This window comes from Pleurodeles waltl, chromosome 10 (genome assembly GCF_031143425.1).
Source record: "Pleurodeles waltl isolate 20211129_DDA chromosome 10, aPleWal1.hap1.20221129, whole genome shotgun sequence".
NCBI lineage: Eukaryota > Metazoa > Chordata > Amphibia > Caudata > Salamandridae > Pleurodeles > Pleurodeles waltl.
In genome coordinates, this window is record NC_090449.1 from 694,304,291 (window position 1) to 694,320,396 (window position 16,106).

At 46.0% G+C, this 16,106-nt stretch overlaps 1 protein-coding gene across 4 annotated transcripts in view; it reads right to left on the reverse strand.

Moving 5' to 3' along the window:
- The window catches only part of PITRM1 (pitrilysin metallopeptidase 1), a 392,977-nt gene that overhangs the window by 29,966 nt on the left and 346,905 nt on the right, over nt 1–16,106 (reverse strand). For all 4 annotated transcript variants that reach the window (XM_069211204.1, XM_069211202.1, XM_069211206.1 and 1 more), the window contains one exon: nt 10,408–10,553. In XM_069211204.1, coding sequence (XP_069067305.1) covers nt 10,408–10,553 — 146 coding nt within the window. The remainder of the gene's footprint in view (nt 1–10,407; nt 10,554–16,106) is intronic.

The window sequence follows — 16,106 nt, forward strand, 5'->3', positions numbered from 1 at the left end:
CGGAGGACAGTGGCCCAGTCCACAAAGAAACCTCCAAGAAGTACTACAAACCCTCCTGGATCTGTGAGTACTGTCCACTCTGCACCAAACACCCACGGCCCGAGTCCAGGTGGCCCATTGGCCCAGAGAAGGTCCCCAGGTGATTCCAACCTCGAGTGCACCAGGGGTTGACTCCTCCAGACCAACATGACAACACCTGCAGCCTAAATCCAGAGGACCACCCCTGACCGCGACCGGCTCCGGTGAAGATTTCCCGATGCCTAAAGGTACCCTTGAACCCGCAGCCCACAGCCTTAGGAAACCCATCAGATGGTCCAGCAGCATCCAGTGGGCTCTCTACTTACCTGTCCAGCTGTTGCTGTTCTTCATTTGACTCCCTGGACCAAGCCTGCAGCCTCTTTGTGACCCCCCAGGGTTCCTCCATTGAAAAGCATTGGGGGCCTGATGCTGTGCTTGCACCCTGCCACCCCCGTGCCGATGGGGTTGTGTGTTTGGTGCTGACCTATGGCTTACCAGGTGCTGATCTAAACCCCCAAGGTCTGTGCCCTGAAGTCGAGGGTACTTACCTGCAAGCTGTTTTTTTTTCCCCCCTAAGTGTCCTAATCTCCATAGATTCCATTGGGCACCCGGCATCAATTTTGCCCTCTGCACTCGGCTGGCCCGTGTTCCTACTGGTGCACTCTTGGTGTCTTCCTAAACTTTGCCCTGTGGACACCTAAACTCCCGAAGACTGGGATCGTAAGTTTAGTACTTACCTGTAAACTGTCATTTACTTTTCCTCTCTTAGGATTGATTGATTTCTATAAAATTTTGAAATTGAAAAGTATTACTTATCTGAAAACTGTTTTATCTGTGAATTCCAAACAAAGTTCATTTGATTCTTGAAAGGGATAGATTCTTGAAAGTTTACTTACATGCAACAAGGATTCTTTTTTATTCTAGAAAAAGTATCAAAGTATATTTTTTGATACATAAACATTGGCCTGGAGTTAGTCACTTATTTTTGGACTGTGTGTGTACAACAAATGCTTAGCACTACCCTCTGATAAGCCTAACTGCTCGACCAAACTACCACAAAAGAGAGAATTAGTATTATCTACTTTAGCCTCTGTAAAGCCTCTGGGGATCCAATGGACTCTGTGCATACTATACCTTAATTTGGTATAGTATATACACAGCCATCTTCCTACCCTGGTGGATCAGCGGTGGGGTCTAAGACTTTGCATTTGCGGGACTAAACAGCCAATGTCCAAAATTGCTTTTAGATTCAACTAATATTTGAACTGACAATTTTTCCATTTTTTGTTTTTGTTTTTTAAGAAATCCTACTAGGACCTTGGTTAAGTCTCTTTTAGCATTTTTTTAAGTTTAAAAAGCTACTATAGTTAGGGGTAAAGTAACTAGTAGTGTTAGTTCCTATAAGAAATCCCCAATCTTAGTCACAAAATGAGCAGCTCAGAGGACAGGGTTATGGACCGTGATCTGACCCCTTACCTCCATCTCAAGATGGGAGAGCTAAGGTCTCTCTGCAGACTCAGAAATATAAAAACTGGTTCCAACTGTAACAAGACCAAGCTCCAGGAGCTCTTGGCAGAGTACACAAAGGAACACCCTGCTGAGGAGGAGGATGATGATGATTTCCCCTCAGATGGGGAAGACTTTAGTCTCCAAGTGGGATCTACAATGTGCCCAGAGCAAATCAGAGTTCACACCAAAGCTATTTTAGTCTCCGAGATGGGACATATGTTGCCACTCTTGCTGTCTGGCCCCCTAACATGAACAAATACAGACAGCATCTCTTGATTAATGGGATTAGAGTAGAAGCCCTGAGGGATACAGGTGCCAATGTCACCACAGTGACAGAAAAACTGGTTGACCCAGGACAGTACTTGGCTGGACAAACATATCCAGCTTACCAATGCTGACAATGTAACTACGGTCCATCCCATGGCTATGGTGATCTTAGAATGGGGAGGGGTTACTGGAATGGAACAAGTAGTGGTCTCTTCCGGAATCCCAGTTAAATGTATGCTAGGAAATGCCCTAGAGTCCTCCGCATGGGCTGAGGTAGATCTCAAAACCCATGCTGGGAATCCAAGAGGTGGTGTGTGTGAAAACCAGATCACCGAGCCGAGAACAGGGTAAAAATGAGGTGTTGGAGCCTGGAATAATGGCCTACCTTTTTAAGAGGAGAGGCAAGAAGACTAGGGGACCAGCTTCTGAACAGCAAAAAGCTCAGGACCCCTCTTCCCAGAAAGAGTACTTATCCACCCCAGGGGAAACTGAGCCCAAAGAACATGACCCTTACCAGGTAGAGATCCTAGGCCCAGGGGGGAACCTCTAGGGAACAACTGTGCCAAGGACAGAGAACCTGTCCTACTTTTAAAGACCAGCGACAACAAGCTGCTGCACAGGAGAAGAGAGATGTCAGTGACTCCCATAGGGTCTATTCTTGTACACTGAGGCTAGAGACCGCAAACCTGGTGCAACTGGGCAAATGGTAGTGCCTCAAAAGTCCAGGGAATTCATCCTCAGACTAGCCCATGACACCCCCGTAGCTGGACATCGGGCCAGATAAACTTGGAATAGGCTAGTCAGCCATTTCTATTGGCCCAACATGTCTCAAAAGGTGAACGAGTTTTGCAGCTCCTGTGTCACCTGCCAAGCCAGTGGTAAGGAAGGTGGCCATCCAAATGACCCCTTAATTCCACTACCAGTGGTTGAGGTTCCCTTTGAAAGGGTTGGTGTGGACATAGTGGGTCCACTTAATCCACCCACAGCCTCAGGAAACCAATATATACTGGTAGTAGCGCATCATGCTACTAGGTATCCTGAAGCAATTCACCTTAGGTCTACTACAGCACCTGCAGTTGCCAAAGCCCTCATTGGTATCTTTACCAGGGTAGGGTTTCCTAAGGAGGTGGTTTCTGACAGAGGTGCCAACTTCATGTCAGCTTACCTAAAACATAAGTGGAATGAGTGTGGGGTGATTTCAAGTTCACAACACCTACCCACCCTCAATCCAATGGGCTTGTTGAAAGATTCAATAAGACATTGAAAGGCATGATCATAGGACTCCCTGAAAAGCTTAACAACAGATGGGAAGTCCTTTTGCCATGCCTGCTTTTTTCAACTCAGAAGGGAGTAGGGTTTCCCCCCTTTGAACTTCTGTTTGGCCATCCTGTTAGGAGACCACTTGCTCTTGTAAAGAAAGGATGTGCGAGACCTCTCCACCACTTAAGCAAGATGTGGTGGACTATATACTAGGCCTACATTCTAGGATGGCAGAGTACATGTAAAAAGTATCCAAAAACCTTGAGGCCAGCCAACAGCTCAAGAAGCAGTGGTATGACAAAAAAGCTACAGTGGTAGAGTTTAAACCAGAGCAGATGGAGTGGGTTCTGGAACTTGTGGCTCCAAGGGCACTTCAGGACAGGGTGAGTGGTCCTTACCCAATCCTTGAAAAGTGAGGTCACCTACTTGGTACACCTGGGCACTAGCAGGACACCTAAAAGGCTTATCAGCGTTAACCGCCTAAAGCTTTTCTGACAAGGCTGATGTAACCATGCTGTAGGTTACTGATGAGGAGCAGGAAGCAGAGAGTAAATCTCTCCCTGACCTCCTCTCTTACAGTCCTAAAGATGAGTCAGTTGATGGCGTTGTCTAATCTGACACCCTCACCAAACAACAGCAGGCTGACTGCAGGCAGGTACTGCAGCAGTATGAAAAGCAATTCTCCATAACCCCTGGACAAACACACTGGTGTACCCATGAAGTGGACACTGCAGAAAGTTTGCCAGTCAAATCTACGATATATGGGCAGTCTGACCACGTTAAGCATGAAAGCATGAAAGTTATAGTCAGCAAGATGCTGAATTTAGGGGTTATTGAACCCTCAGACAGACCCTGGGCTAGCACAGTTGCCTTAGTCCTCAAGCCACATCTCCAGAGTGGATAGAAAGAAATGAGATTATGGGTGGACTGCAGAGGTGTCAACTCTGTCACGAAGACAGATGCTCACCCCATACCCAGGGCTGATGACCTAATAGAATAAATAGGTGCAGCAAAGTTTCTTAGTACCTTTGACTTGACTGCAGAATGCTGGAAAATTCGTATGGCACCAGGAACAAAAGAAAAGACAGCATTCTCCACACCTGATGGGCATTATCAGTTCATTGTTATGCCCTTTGGTTAAAAGAATGCCCCGGTCACCTTTCAAAGGTTGGTGAATCAAGTCCTTGCTGGACTGGAGGCCTTAAGTGCCGCATATCTAGATGATATTGCTGACTTTAGCTCCACCAGCAGGATCACCTGGTCCCCCTGGAGAAGGTTTTGCAGGCAATGCATCCTGCAGGCCTCACTATTAAGGTATCCAAATGCCAGACAGGACAGGGCACTGTTGTATACTTGGGCCACCTTGTAGGTGGAGGCCAAGTACAACCCTTACAGCCCAAGACCCAGACAATTCTGGACTGGGAAACTCATATCACCCAGACTCAAGTCAGGGCGTTCCTTGGCTTGACTGGATATTACAAGAGGTTTGTGAAGGGATATGGGTCCATTGTGACCACCCTCACAGAACTCACCTCCAAGAAGATTCCCAGAAAAGTAAACTGGATGGTTAGTTGTCAAAAGGGCTTTGACACCCTGAAAGAGGCAATGTGCTCAGCCATCAGGTCCCAAAGCTCCAGACTACTCAAAGTACTTCATTGTGCAGACAGATGTCTCTGAACATGGGTTAGGAGCAGTCCTGTCCAAAACCAATGATGAAGGCCATGACCAACCTGTTGCTTTTATCAGCAGGAGGTTGCTTCCGCGAGAAAAGTGTTGGAGCACCATTGAGAGGGAGGCCTTTGCTGTGGTTTGGTCCCTGAAGAAGTTGAGACCATACTGCTTTGGCTCTCACTTCCTACTTCAAACTGACCACAAGCCTCTCAGATGGCTGATGCACATAAAAGGAGAGGTGGTCCATCTCTCTACAGGGAGTGGACTTCAGAGTGGAACACAGACCTGGGACTGACCATGCCAATCCAGAAAGCCTTTCCGGTTCTTCCACTTCGAAGCTGAAAACTCTCCAGCGGGAGGTTAGTTTCATCCTCCATTTGTTTTTGGGGGAGGTCTATGTAGGAAAGCAACTTTTTTGGCAAGGTTAGCCCCCATTTTTTGTCTGAATCCGGTGATGGATGCATTAATAAATGCACACAGAGGGAACCTTAGAGGTGCCCCCTGAAAGGCTACTGGCTGGCTACTAGTGTGCTGACTAACTGGTCCTGACCAGCTAAGCCACCAGTGACTTGATACTGCCCCACCCCCCCAAAAGTGAGAGCCAGCGCTCCCTATGGCCTGAGGCAAAAGCCTGTACAGGACGGAGGTGTTACCACCTCACCCAGACAGGATGGACATTCCATGAAGGGGAACTTCAAAGGCCTAGCCGCTTTTATAATGTGACCCAGGTCTCTACAGATGGTGGAGATGACCGTCCCTTCCTGTCCCCACCCCACTTTTGGCAGCAGTACAGGTGTGAAAATTAGGTAGATTAGGGGGTGTGCCCAATGATCAATGTCAGTCCCACCCCTAAGGTGGATGAACTGAAGTGATACTACTTTTTAAATTCCTCAATCGTGCTTGGAAGGAGTTAGGTCACTAGGGTGATGCCCACTTTCAAGCGAAAATGATCATAAGAAGGGTGTGGTCACCCTAAAGATTGCCAGTCCATTGGCTACCGCCTGGCACCCCCAGTAACGCCCCAAAATTGAGTATTTAGGTGGCACCCATGGTCCTAGAACTCAGATCCGGACGACCCAAAAGGACGAGGGCAAAGAGGAGCTGCATCCACAGAAGAGGAAACCTAGAAGCAGCAGACCATGCCGGCCTACCGGCTGACCTCAAAAGACTCTGCCCAAGAAGCCAACTTGTCCTGCCTTCCACAAAGACTCAAGTCTCCTGTGAGCAGCAGACCTGCTATGCTACAAAGATTTCAAGGAAAAGACTCTGCAGCTGCTGGAACCCCAAAGATCCGACACCTAAAGTGACCGCTGCACTTGACATCCACGACCAGAGGTGAAGTCAACCAACAGTGCCAAGGCAGTTCCCCAGCTGCCCAGAGACTGATCCAGCGTGGTCTCACCCCTCTAGGACTCACCAGAGACACCTGCAGCATCTGCACTCAGGTCCCTCTTCCGCAGCCTTGTGGGGAGAGTAAACCAGAAACCTCTAGCAACCAGTGCACCCACTTCCCCATACCCCATCTGAGGTAGGTCACTGGTGCCAACGACGTCCCCCAGCTTCTAAGAGCTAGAGTCCACCCTTGGTCCACTCCTGCCAGACTCCCAGACAACGCCTGCAGCCTCAACATACAGGACCCCTGACCGCGAGTGCTCCCAGATGAGTGAACACAATACCCAAGGACACTCCTGCATCCTTCGCCCTAGTGAAAAGGACCAAAGGTACACCTACGCCCGAGGACCCCAAGTCTACTACCTACCTGTTTACTGTCCCCGACTGGGTTCGTAGCCAGACCCTGTAGCCTGTCTTCATGAGGACCAAACTACCATAGAAAACCATTGGGCACCTAACGCCTTACTCAACCTGGCTGCTCCAGTGCTGCCTGCTGTGAACTGTTGGTGGGATTCTGATCAGTGCCCAGTACTTATCTTTGTTCCCTGAGCTTGGCCCCGTAAGTCGCTGTTAACCCTGTGTTTGCTGGATATTGTTTTCCTCCTTAGGATAACACTGAGATAACTCTGTTGACTTCTGAAACTTCAAAGTATTCATGCTTAAAAGTCTGCTTACCTGATTAAAAAGTTCTTGGGTTTGAAACATATATAAAAATAATGTTTTTTTTCCTAAATTGGTCTCTGATTTATTACTTGAGTGTGTGTCTCATTTATTGCCTCTCTGAGTACAGCAAATGCTTAGCACTGCCCTCTGATAAACCTAACCGCTCACCCACACTGGCACAAAATAGAGCATTAGTCCTATCTACTTTTACCTCTGCAAACCAATTGGAGATCCATTGGATTATCTGCATGGTGGTGTTCTTTTTAGTGCACCATATATACAGCCAGCTTCCTACAAGGGATGTGACGACACATTGTTTTGCAGGAGGCTTTACTGCCGCTGCAAGCTCCTGTTGCAAACTTCTTCCTCTAGATGCCTGCTGTTGTTGATGTTGCCAGTGAGGGTCTTGAACTCTCTGCTGGAGATACGATTTGTCATACTGCCTGTATCTTCTTCAGAATTCCTTTTTCGTTTCTAGGCCTACAGCCTGGAGCGTGTCCAATTCGGTTTTCATTTGGACACCTTGTCTGCATGGATGCCGAACAGGGTGTTACCAGACAATGGGAGGTTTATAATACGGTGTTAAGCCTCTGGCTTAAAACCAGCAAGACTCAGCCAGGATGATCATCTTCCACAGATGCCATGTGCATAACCATGCACTGCTAGATCTGACGCACCCACAGCTGCGCTTATGATTTGATTTGAAACCAGGTCCCCATCGTTGAGTATTTCCTGGAAATCCAGCCTACCCTCCTTAGCACTTTCGCTGTGAATCTGACTAGTGAATCCGACTAGTGAATCCCACAGGGATCTATTGTATCTTACAAGCAGAGCAGAGGCACTAGCAGCCCTCATATAAGATGCCGATGTTCCACACATCTTTTTTCCCAGGGCATTGATCAGATTACTCTCTGCCAGGTGGCACAAAGAGGAGGAAGAAGCTGCGGAGTGAGATCTCTGTGTGGCCACCACTATGACAGAATCCGGAGGAGGATCAGCTCTTAGGAACAGAGAGTCCTGATCAGGAGCCTTATATTTCTTAAGGCTCGGAGGTAGGGAGGATCTTAGAGGTGCTGGAGTTAAACAAACCTGCATGCAGATTCTAGAAGTCCAGACAGCAGTAGGAAGAGAGGTCGTGAGGCTGTTCCGTGATTTAATGTCCCAAAAAACACATATGATGTCCTTGTAGAGGGTGGAATGTCCAGATTACATTTTGTAGCACCTCTAATCAGGACATCTTTGAAGGTTAAGAGGTAATCCACTGGTGATACTCTTGCTAGAGGTGTATTCGAGAGAGTAGGAGAATAATCACACACCGCGGAACGAGATGTTGTGGACCAAGACGGTGATGATCTTCTGTGCCTGGATGATGCAGTATGAGATCTTTTGGACCTGGACTTGATTCTAGAAGTTGCTCTAGACCTGGAACGGTGATAGACAAGGCTCCTCGATCTCCGAGGTGAAGGCTGTGGTCTCTGGCTCGAGAGTATGATTGAGAACACTCAGAGTCGGATGTTGGAGGCACAGGTCGCGCTCGCAGACTTTCTAACCACCTTGGAGAGACAATGACTGGTGACTGCGACCTGGATCTAGCAGGTGACTGAGGTCTAGATTCCACCAAGTCGACAGAGACACTTTGGACCTCTGTTCAAGTCAACTGAGGCCTTTCCATAGCATGGAAATGTGTCCACATTTGTCTCTTGATGTTGATAATTGCTTCTCCTTCAACATTTCGAGGGTTTTTTCAGACGTCTACTGTGGCTTCGATGTTCATGTATGTCTTTTAGAAGGCAAAGGATGTCTCAATACGATGCATGTGTTGACGTTGTGCCATGAGACTCTGAAGAGTGACTAGTGCCAACTGGCCGTCGACCTTGACTGCGATGGATTCTTTGATGTCGTGGAGTGTCATAGCGTCAACTGATGGTGTCTGCTTGCAGGCTTTGAAACACTACGTCGATCGTCGACTGTGTTCCAACATCGAGTGATGGGCCGACCCCACTTTTGACAGCGTCTTCTACGTCGTAGGCGAACATAACCGTATTTTCCTCTACGTCATACCTCTCGACCAAGACACGGACCATATTGTCTGGTGTTTTTCGTGGGATCTGCCTCGGTGGGTGTCTTTGGGAGAAGAGGAGTGCTTTTAGGAGAAAGACTGGTATTCTCCAAGGCCTCTTGTTGATCCACCTGATCCTCCCTCCTGAAAGGCCATTAAGTCTGATCTTCTCCCTGTCTTCAAGTGTATGCCTGGACAGTGAGGACAGGTGTCAGGACGGTGGGACTCAGGCAGACAGATGATACAGACTGAATGAGGATCCGTCTGTGAAATTAACAATATTTTTGTCAGAAAAAAGGTTGTCGGTACCGTAGGTACTGGCTATTATCAGGTAAGCTAGTTTGAAAAATGTTTTAGAATTTATTTTTAAAAAAATTATTTTTTATTTTTATTTTTTACAAATCTCGCCAAAAAAAGGAGAGATCAGTGCTCCAGGATCCTAACACTAGGAGCTGGAAAAACGAACTGACCTGTCATCTGTGGGCCATGATGGGATACAGGGGGTGCTGTGAGGTTCTTAAAGGCACAGTGACAGTTTTGTGTTTAATCTTTTTATGGCAGCCTACTGGTTAACAATGTCTGATATTCCCTTTCCTTTTTCTTTTAAATAAAGGTTTGGGGAAGGCTTCTTAAGGTCAGCTTTCTTTTATTAACATGAATTGTACTGATGTATATACTGTAAAAATAAAACTATATAGAATTCTTAAGAAGTGCTCCACGGTCCCCGCACGTGGGTGGGACTGCTCAATGCTTATGTTGATGAGGATCCCTGGAAGAGAAGGGAAGTTTACTTATTTTTAATCATTGCTCTCTGCCAAGGGATTCTTCCTTCTGGTCATTAACAACACACACTCACCTTGGCAGTAACATCAAGATAGTATCACTTATAAATTGGTATCCTGTGGTTATGTCAAAATGAAAAGAAGTAACTGTCATTTCAGTGCATGACTGGACACTGGTGCTGCCGGTTCCATAAATGAGTAGTGTCAGATGTATGCTGCAGTCTAGCTAACTAAACAACACTATTTTTTATTTATTTCTTTGAAAAAGGTACATGAATGGTACTGTTAATCACTTAAGCTTACACTTAAGACATTTGTATTAATTAGGTGTCTTCCTTTTAAGTACATTTATACAATAAAAATTATTTTTCTTATGAAAATAATAAAGTAGCACCAGTTAAGAACCCCATGATGTTGAACTGCAAAATGCCCAGGTGAAAATTACAACAACCCAGTTTACAGAATTTGACCATTATGGTGGTATTCAATATACTTACATCCCCATTTGAAGGGATAGATTGTTAGGTATCACTTGCTGTCAAATACTTTGGTTGGATAAATAAAAAAATATTCACACATACATATCAACCATAATTTTGACAAAGCTAAACACTTGATAGTCTAAGAAAAAAAAGTGCTCATCGACTTCATAGATCTGAAATCTAAAACTCAACTTGAGCTACAGTAAACTTCCTCTTCAACTGGACCAGTGCAAGTCATTTTCTAAACATTTTTGTATATGGTCCGGGTAAGTGGTAAATCAAAGAAAAAAAAGGGAACACATACCTTTATCTGAAGGAGCTATTGGAGAATCAACAGCAGAAAATTCAGAAAGTTTGGCTTCAACAACATCTTCCTGGGTATATGTACCTGCCATAGCCCACTCAATTCCTTTTTCAAAAGCAGAAAATGTTGATAAAGAATTTGGATCCCTAAAGATGAAAATAAATGAAAATAATATAGAGTGGTTATTATTATGATGGCAACAAATCTACATACAATCCACTCATATTTCAAAATGCTGTGCAACTTCAAGGAATCAACAGCAGAGGACCACCAGCACTTTGGTGAGGGGCCTTGGCAGCCTGCAGTGTCCTGGGCCCATCCGCCTGCCCACGCATGCAACTCTATACAACCATTGCACAGTTTGGCAGCAGCATGGGCACCGCAAATGCTCCATCACCCTTCCAGCACATTAACTTAGTGCAGTACATAAATTGTAAGTACTCTGCACTACCCCATAGGGATTGTGGAGCACTGCTCCTTGGACAGGTGGCATAACATTCTTTTAGTGTACGGATCTCCTCTGGAGTTACGTTGCACAACCAGCTCTCTACTCAGTAATCCACAAGGACCGAAATCAATGAACATTCAGCGAGATCACTGGGTTTGCAGGAGGGCCACTGGGTGGCTTCACCACAGCCAAAGGGTGACTGAGACCATGAGCAGGCACATCTATAGGGGAATCCTAAAGTAAGGACAGCACTCAAGAGAGAATCCCAGCATGTCTGGAAGACAGGAATGGATAAGGGAAGCTGATGATACTGTCCCAAGTTGAGGTTGGAGTGTGATGTACTGCTGGCCATATACATATACAGAACAAGGAGCCAGATGGCGTATTTTGGGATTACATTGTTGTGCTTCCTGCTGACCCTATAGTAGGGCAGAGAGAGGGCTGGTTGTATGTTAAGGTAGGATGGGTGAGTGGTAGACTGTAAAGTGTGGATAGGCCTGTAGAGCTTGATGCTGGGACTGCCTTTCAGCCTGATGACAGAGCAACAACCCCCTTCTCCTACAATCACGACAATTGTCATCCTAGCCAGCACTCATTGTGCATATGGGAAACAACCAATAGTAGCTGCTCCTGCAAAAGTGAACTTCGAGTCCATGATCTCTGCTTCCCCCTTCTCCAGTCCTATCACTGAAGCCCCTGCAGTCATCTTCCAGACTCCAGAGAGTACTGTCTGTTACAATCTATAACTCGGACGCTGTGAACATTCCAAAGTAAAACTTGACAGACCCTCTCTGTATTATGTGTACATAGTAGCTGAGAGGGTGGAGGACAGGAAGACGCTTACTTTAGCAAGCTCTGTTATGTGATGTTGAAATGATAATATATTTAAAAGAATGTTCATAAGGGGAAAGGAAATCCTAAGAATGTTCCAATTGCATTTTTAATTCTAATAAATTTGTACCGCAACCCTCATGAGCACTGGTGTGTGGAAACATTCAAGGCAGGAATAGAAATAACTTCTGTCAGCCTTGGATCTTTCTCAGTGTTCTAGTCTGTAGGAAAGCAATGTTGTCCACTTCTCTCTGTATGCAACGTAAACCAGCCAGACTCAAGTGCCCTTTCAAAATGCCATTTACTGTTCTTTATGTATTAGCATGTATGTGATGCAAATTTAAACAAAAAACCAAGAGCCCCAACATACAAGTAGGACGAAGAATGGTATCCTTTTTGAGCTTAGATGAGATTAGTCCAAACACTATTCTACAAAATATTAATAACATACGGGATAAAGTAGCCTCTGCCGTAAATTATACGAATATTACAAGTCAGCAAGGAGTTTGTGCCTATAGAGAGGAATGTGGTCTAGGGCAGAGTTCCTTTACAATGTTATGAAACTGAGGTGACTTGCAATATCCTTATAAGATACGGCAGGGGGTATTTTGTTCCTTATATTACAAGGTCACACCATCATCCTTCTGATAAATCGCTTAGATTCTTGGTGTAATATCTTATCGTGAGAGTAAAAAGAACAGATGATGGACGGAATACAAAGCAAATCAAACATTCACCCCCAGTCACAAAGAACTGGGTTTAATCCATCGTTTTTTTGCTCACCACGCCACCCCAGTTTGGACCCCGCCATATAAAAATCAGTCCTCATGGGAACAGTCCAGCCCGAACTGCCAAGCCAGGTCCTCACAAACAATAAAACAATGGGGCTCAGAATGTATTGAAGAACAAGTTACTTACCTTAGGTAATTATTCATCTGGTAAAGACATATTCTAAATGCAGATCTCTTCTCTTAGAATTTACCACAGGCATCAGACTGGATCTGGAGATTTGTTTTTCGAGCAGTACCCTTGTGCGCCATCAGGAGGCGTTGGTCTAATCTGTGTCTGTCACCAAGATGACGTCAGGTTTGAACATAGGCGCCACCTTGGCACGGTGACATCAGTTTTTTTTTCCAGGACTTTCCACACCAAAGCGAGGAGCCATGAATAACGCTGAAGGTGGTGCGCCAGAGCTAAGGCCCTGAAAAAGGTATCCCTGTCCCTAGAAATCAGTTTGCAAGAGGGAAGGATGGGTGGATCGGTAAGGAATCTGCAACTAGAATATGTCTCTAGCAGATAAATCGCTACTGTATGTAAGTAAATTGTTCATCTGATAGAAACGTCTAGTTACAGTTTCCTTACCTTAGAATAGATACCCAAGGAATCCCACCCTTTGTGGTGGGCTGCAAACCAAGATCATACTAAAAAGTCCTGAAGGACCGAACGACCAAAGTAGCCGTCTATGCGGACCGGACTGTCCAGGCAGTAATGTTTTGCGAATGTGTGCAAGTATGCCAACGTTGCTGCCTGGTGGATATCCAAGACAGGAACTCCTTGTCATAACACGGTGGTAGCAGCAGTTGATCTGGTGGACTGAGCGCACAATCCCTCAGGGAGTTGCTTTTGTTGCTAAGGCGTAGCACATTATGATGCAAAGTAGAACCACTTGTGAGATGGTATGCTTTTGCACCACCTTTCCTTTCTTCGCACCCACATATTCAACAAAGAGTTGATTGTCCATCCGGAAAACTTTGGTACGATTGAGATAGAACGCCAATGCTCTTTTTGGATACAGACAGTGCAGTCTCACCTCTTCATGCGAAAGATGTGGAGGTGCATAAAAAGTAGGCAAAGTGAAGGATTAGCCTACATGAAAATGTGTAAATGCTTTGGGAAGGTAGGAGGCCCTCGTACATAGCACCACTTTGTCAGGCTGAACAGACAAAATTGGGGGTTTTGAAGAAATAGCCTGAAGCTCACTCACTCTACGAGCAGAGATGATGGCAACAAATATGTAGTTTTAAGAGTAAGGCGCTGTAAAGGACAATTGTGTAACGGCTCAAAAGGAGCACCCATTAAGTAAGTAAGGACAAGATTGAGAGTCCCACTGAGAAATGCTAAACGAGGGGTGGGGGGGGGGGGAATTGGGGATGGAGGGGGGGGGGGGGAGGAAACAAATGCGCGAGTCCCTTAAGGAATCTACCAACAATAGGACACTTAAAAAGGGAAGGTTGGTTCGCTGACATTGTGCGTACTCCGCTGAGGCGAACTGATCTAACCAAGGCTCTCCCCACTGCTGAAAGAGACCTTTTGGCACATCTGGATGGAGACGTCATTCGTGATCGACTATGCATCGACGGCTGAGTTTGTCTTCTCTGGCGTTCAGAGAGCCCGCCAGATGTTGAACCACCAGGATAATGCCGTGATGTGCCAGCCATGTCCAGAGGTGCACAGCCTCCTGACAGAGGGGCCAGGACCCTACTCCAGTCGGTTTGTTGTTATACCACCTGGGGGTAGTGTTGTCTATGAACACGTGCACCACTTTTCCTTTGAGAGGGGGAAGGAATGCTTTCATTGCAAGCCTGATCGCACGGAGCTCCAGAATATTAATGAGGAGTCTAGACTCCACCAGAGACCAGAGACCAAAGACCCCTGATCTCCGTCCCTCCCATGTGGCCACCCTATCCCAGGAGTGACGCGTCTGTCACTACTGTAAGACCCAGAAGGGGAAGGAAGAGGGATCTGCCATTGACCCCAATCCTGATTCGAAAGCCACCACTGCAGATCTTTTGCAGACCCTTCTGAGATCTGGACCATGTTGCAGAGATTCCCCCGATGCTGCGCCCACTGGATCTTCAAGTCCCAATGCTGAGCCCGCATATGCCTTCTGACATGTGTCAATAGCAGGATGCAGGGGACATGAGGCCCATCAGCCTCACAGTCATTCTCACCGAAACCCAGGATCGAGGCTGAAACATTGGAATCATAGCCTGAGTATCCTGGACTCGCTTTTCAGCAGGATAGGCCTGAAATTGCACTGTGTCCAGAACAGTTCTGAGGAAAGGGAGTGTCTGAGAGGGAGTCAGGTGCAACTTCGGTATGTTTATAGTGAACACCAGCGTGTGCAGAAGGTTCGTTGTAGTCTAAAGGTGGGACATGCCTTTTCGGAGTGTGCCTGCCTTCAACAGCCAGTCGTCGATGTAGGGGGAAGACTGAAACCCTAACCTGCGCAGATGAGCTGCAACCACCGCAATCACTTTCGTGAACACCCGAGCAGCGCTGGTCAAGGACGAAGGCGAGCATGGTAAATTGAAAGTGCTCATGACCTACCATGAATCACAGGTAGCATCTGTGGGCAGGCAAGATGGGAGATATGGAAATAAGCGTCCTGCAAGTCAAACGCTACCATCCAGTCTACTGGGTCCAAGGCAGACAGGACCTGAGCGAGAGTGAGCATTTTGGACTTCTTCTTGAGGAAGAGATTGAGAGCCCAAAGGTCTAGGATAGGACACAGGCTCTTGTTCTTTTTGGGGATCAGAAAGTAGCGTAATAACAACGACAACCTACTTATGTCACAGGGACCACCAAATTGTCACCAAAAAAGCTCGAGAAAAATGTCAAAACTGGTAAAAAAAAAACTACTAGGGTAGCTCTCTCCGGATCAGCGCGTGGTGCGGAAAGAAAAGAACTGACATCACCGCAGAGGTGGTGCCTATGTACGAACCTGACCTCATCACGGTGATCACGATGGCAAGTCGACCAACGTCACCTGATGGCTACGCAAGGGAACTGCTCAAAGAAAAATATAGAATGTCAAAGGCACTCGCATACAAAGTAAAGTTCAAATCCAAAGTTTTCATAAGTAGCAAAATTTCCTTGTATTTATTGCATCATTCTTCTCAAATGTCGTCCCAAATGAGCCCAGCCAACACGTGTTTCGTCATGCGACCAATCCTCGCTTTGACTTCATCAGGGCTATACTAAATGAGAAAAGATCGGAAATTCCGACAATTAAAAAATGCTTGGTGTTATCTGCTTTCAAATCTCTTTCAAAGTCCCATGTTACGCAAACATTAAATGTACTGCACAGTACTTTGTATGCAAGTGCCTTGGACATTCCATTTAAGTTTGTTCCTTTTGGAATCTTGGGAAGTGGGGTGGTTTTCTTCCATTCCAGGAGCACCGTTGAACATTTGGTTGTCATTTGATAATTGGGTGTGATATTTGTGAGCGCCATTCCTTATCTTAAAACACCCATTCTACTTGTTTATTCTCAAAGAAAAATCTCTGGATGCAGTCTGACGCCTGGGGGAAATTCTAAGATAAGAAATCAACAACTAGAAGTCTCTATCAGATATATGATGCAGAGAGTCTATGTAGTAAGTTGGCTCTGTATGTACAATTTCAAAGTAAGAAATAG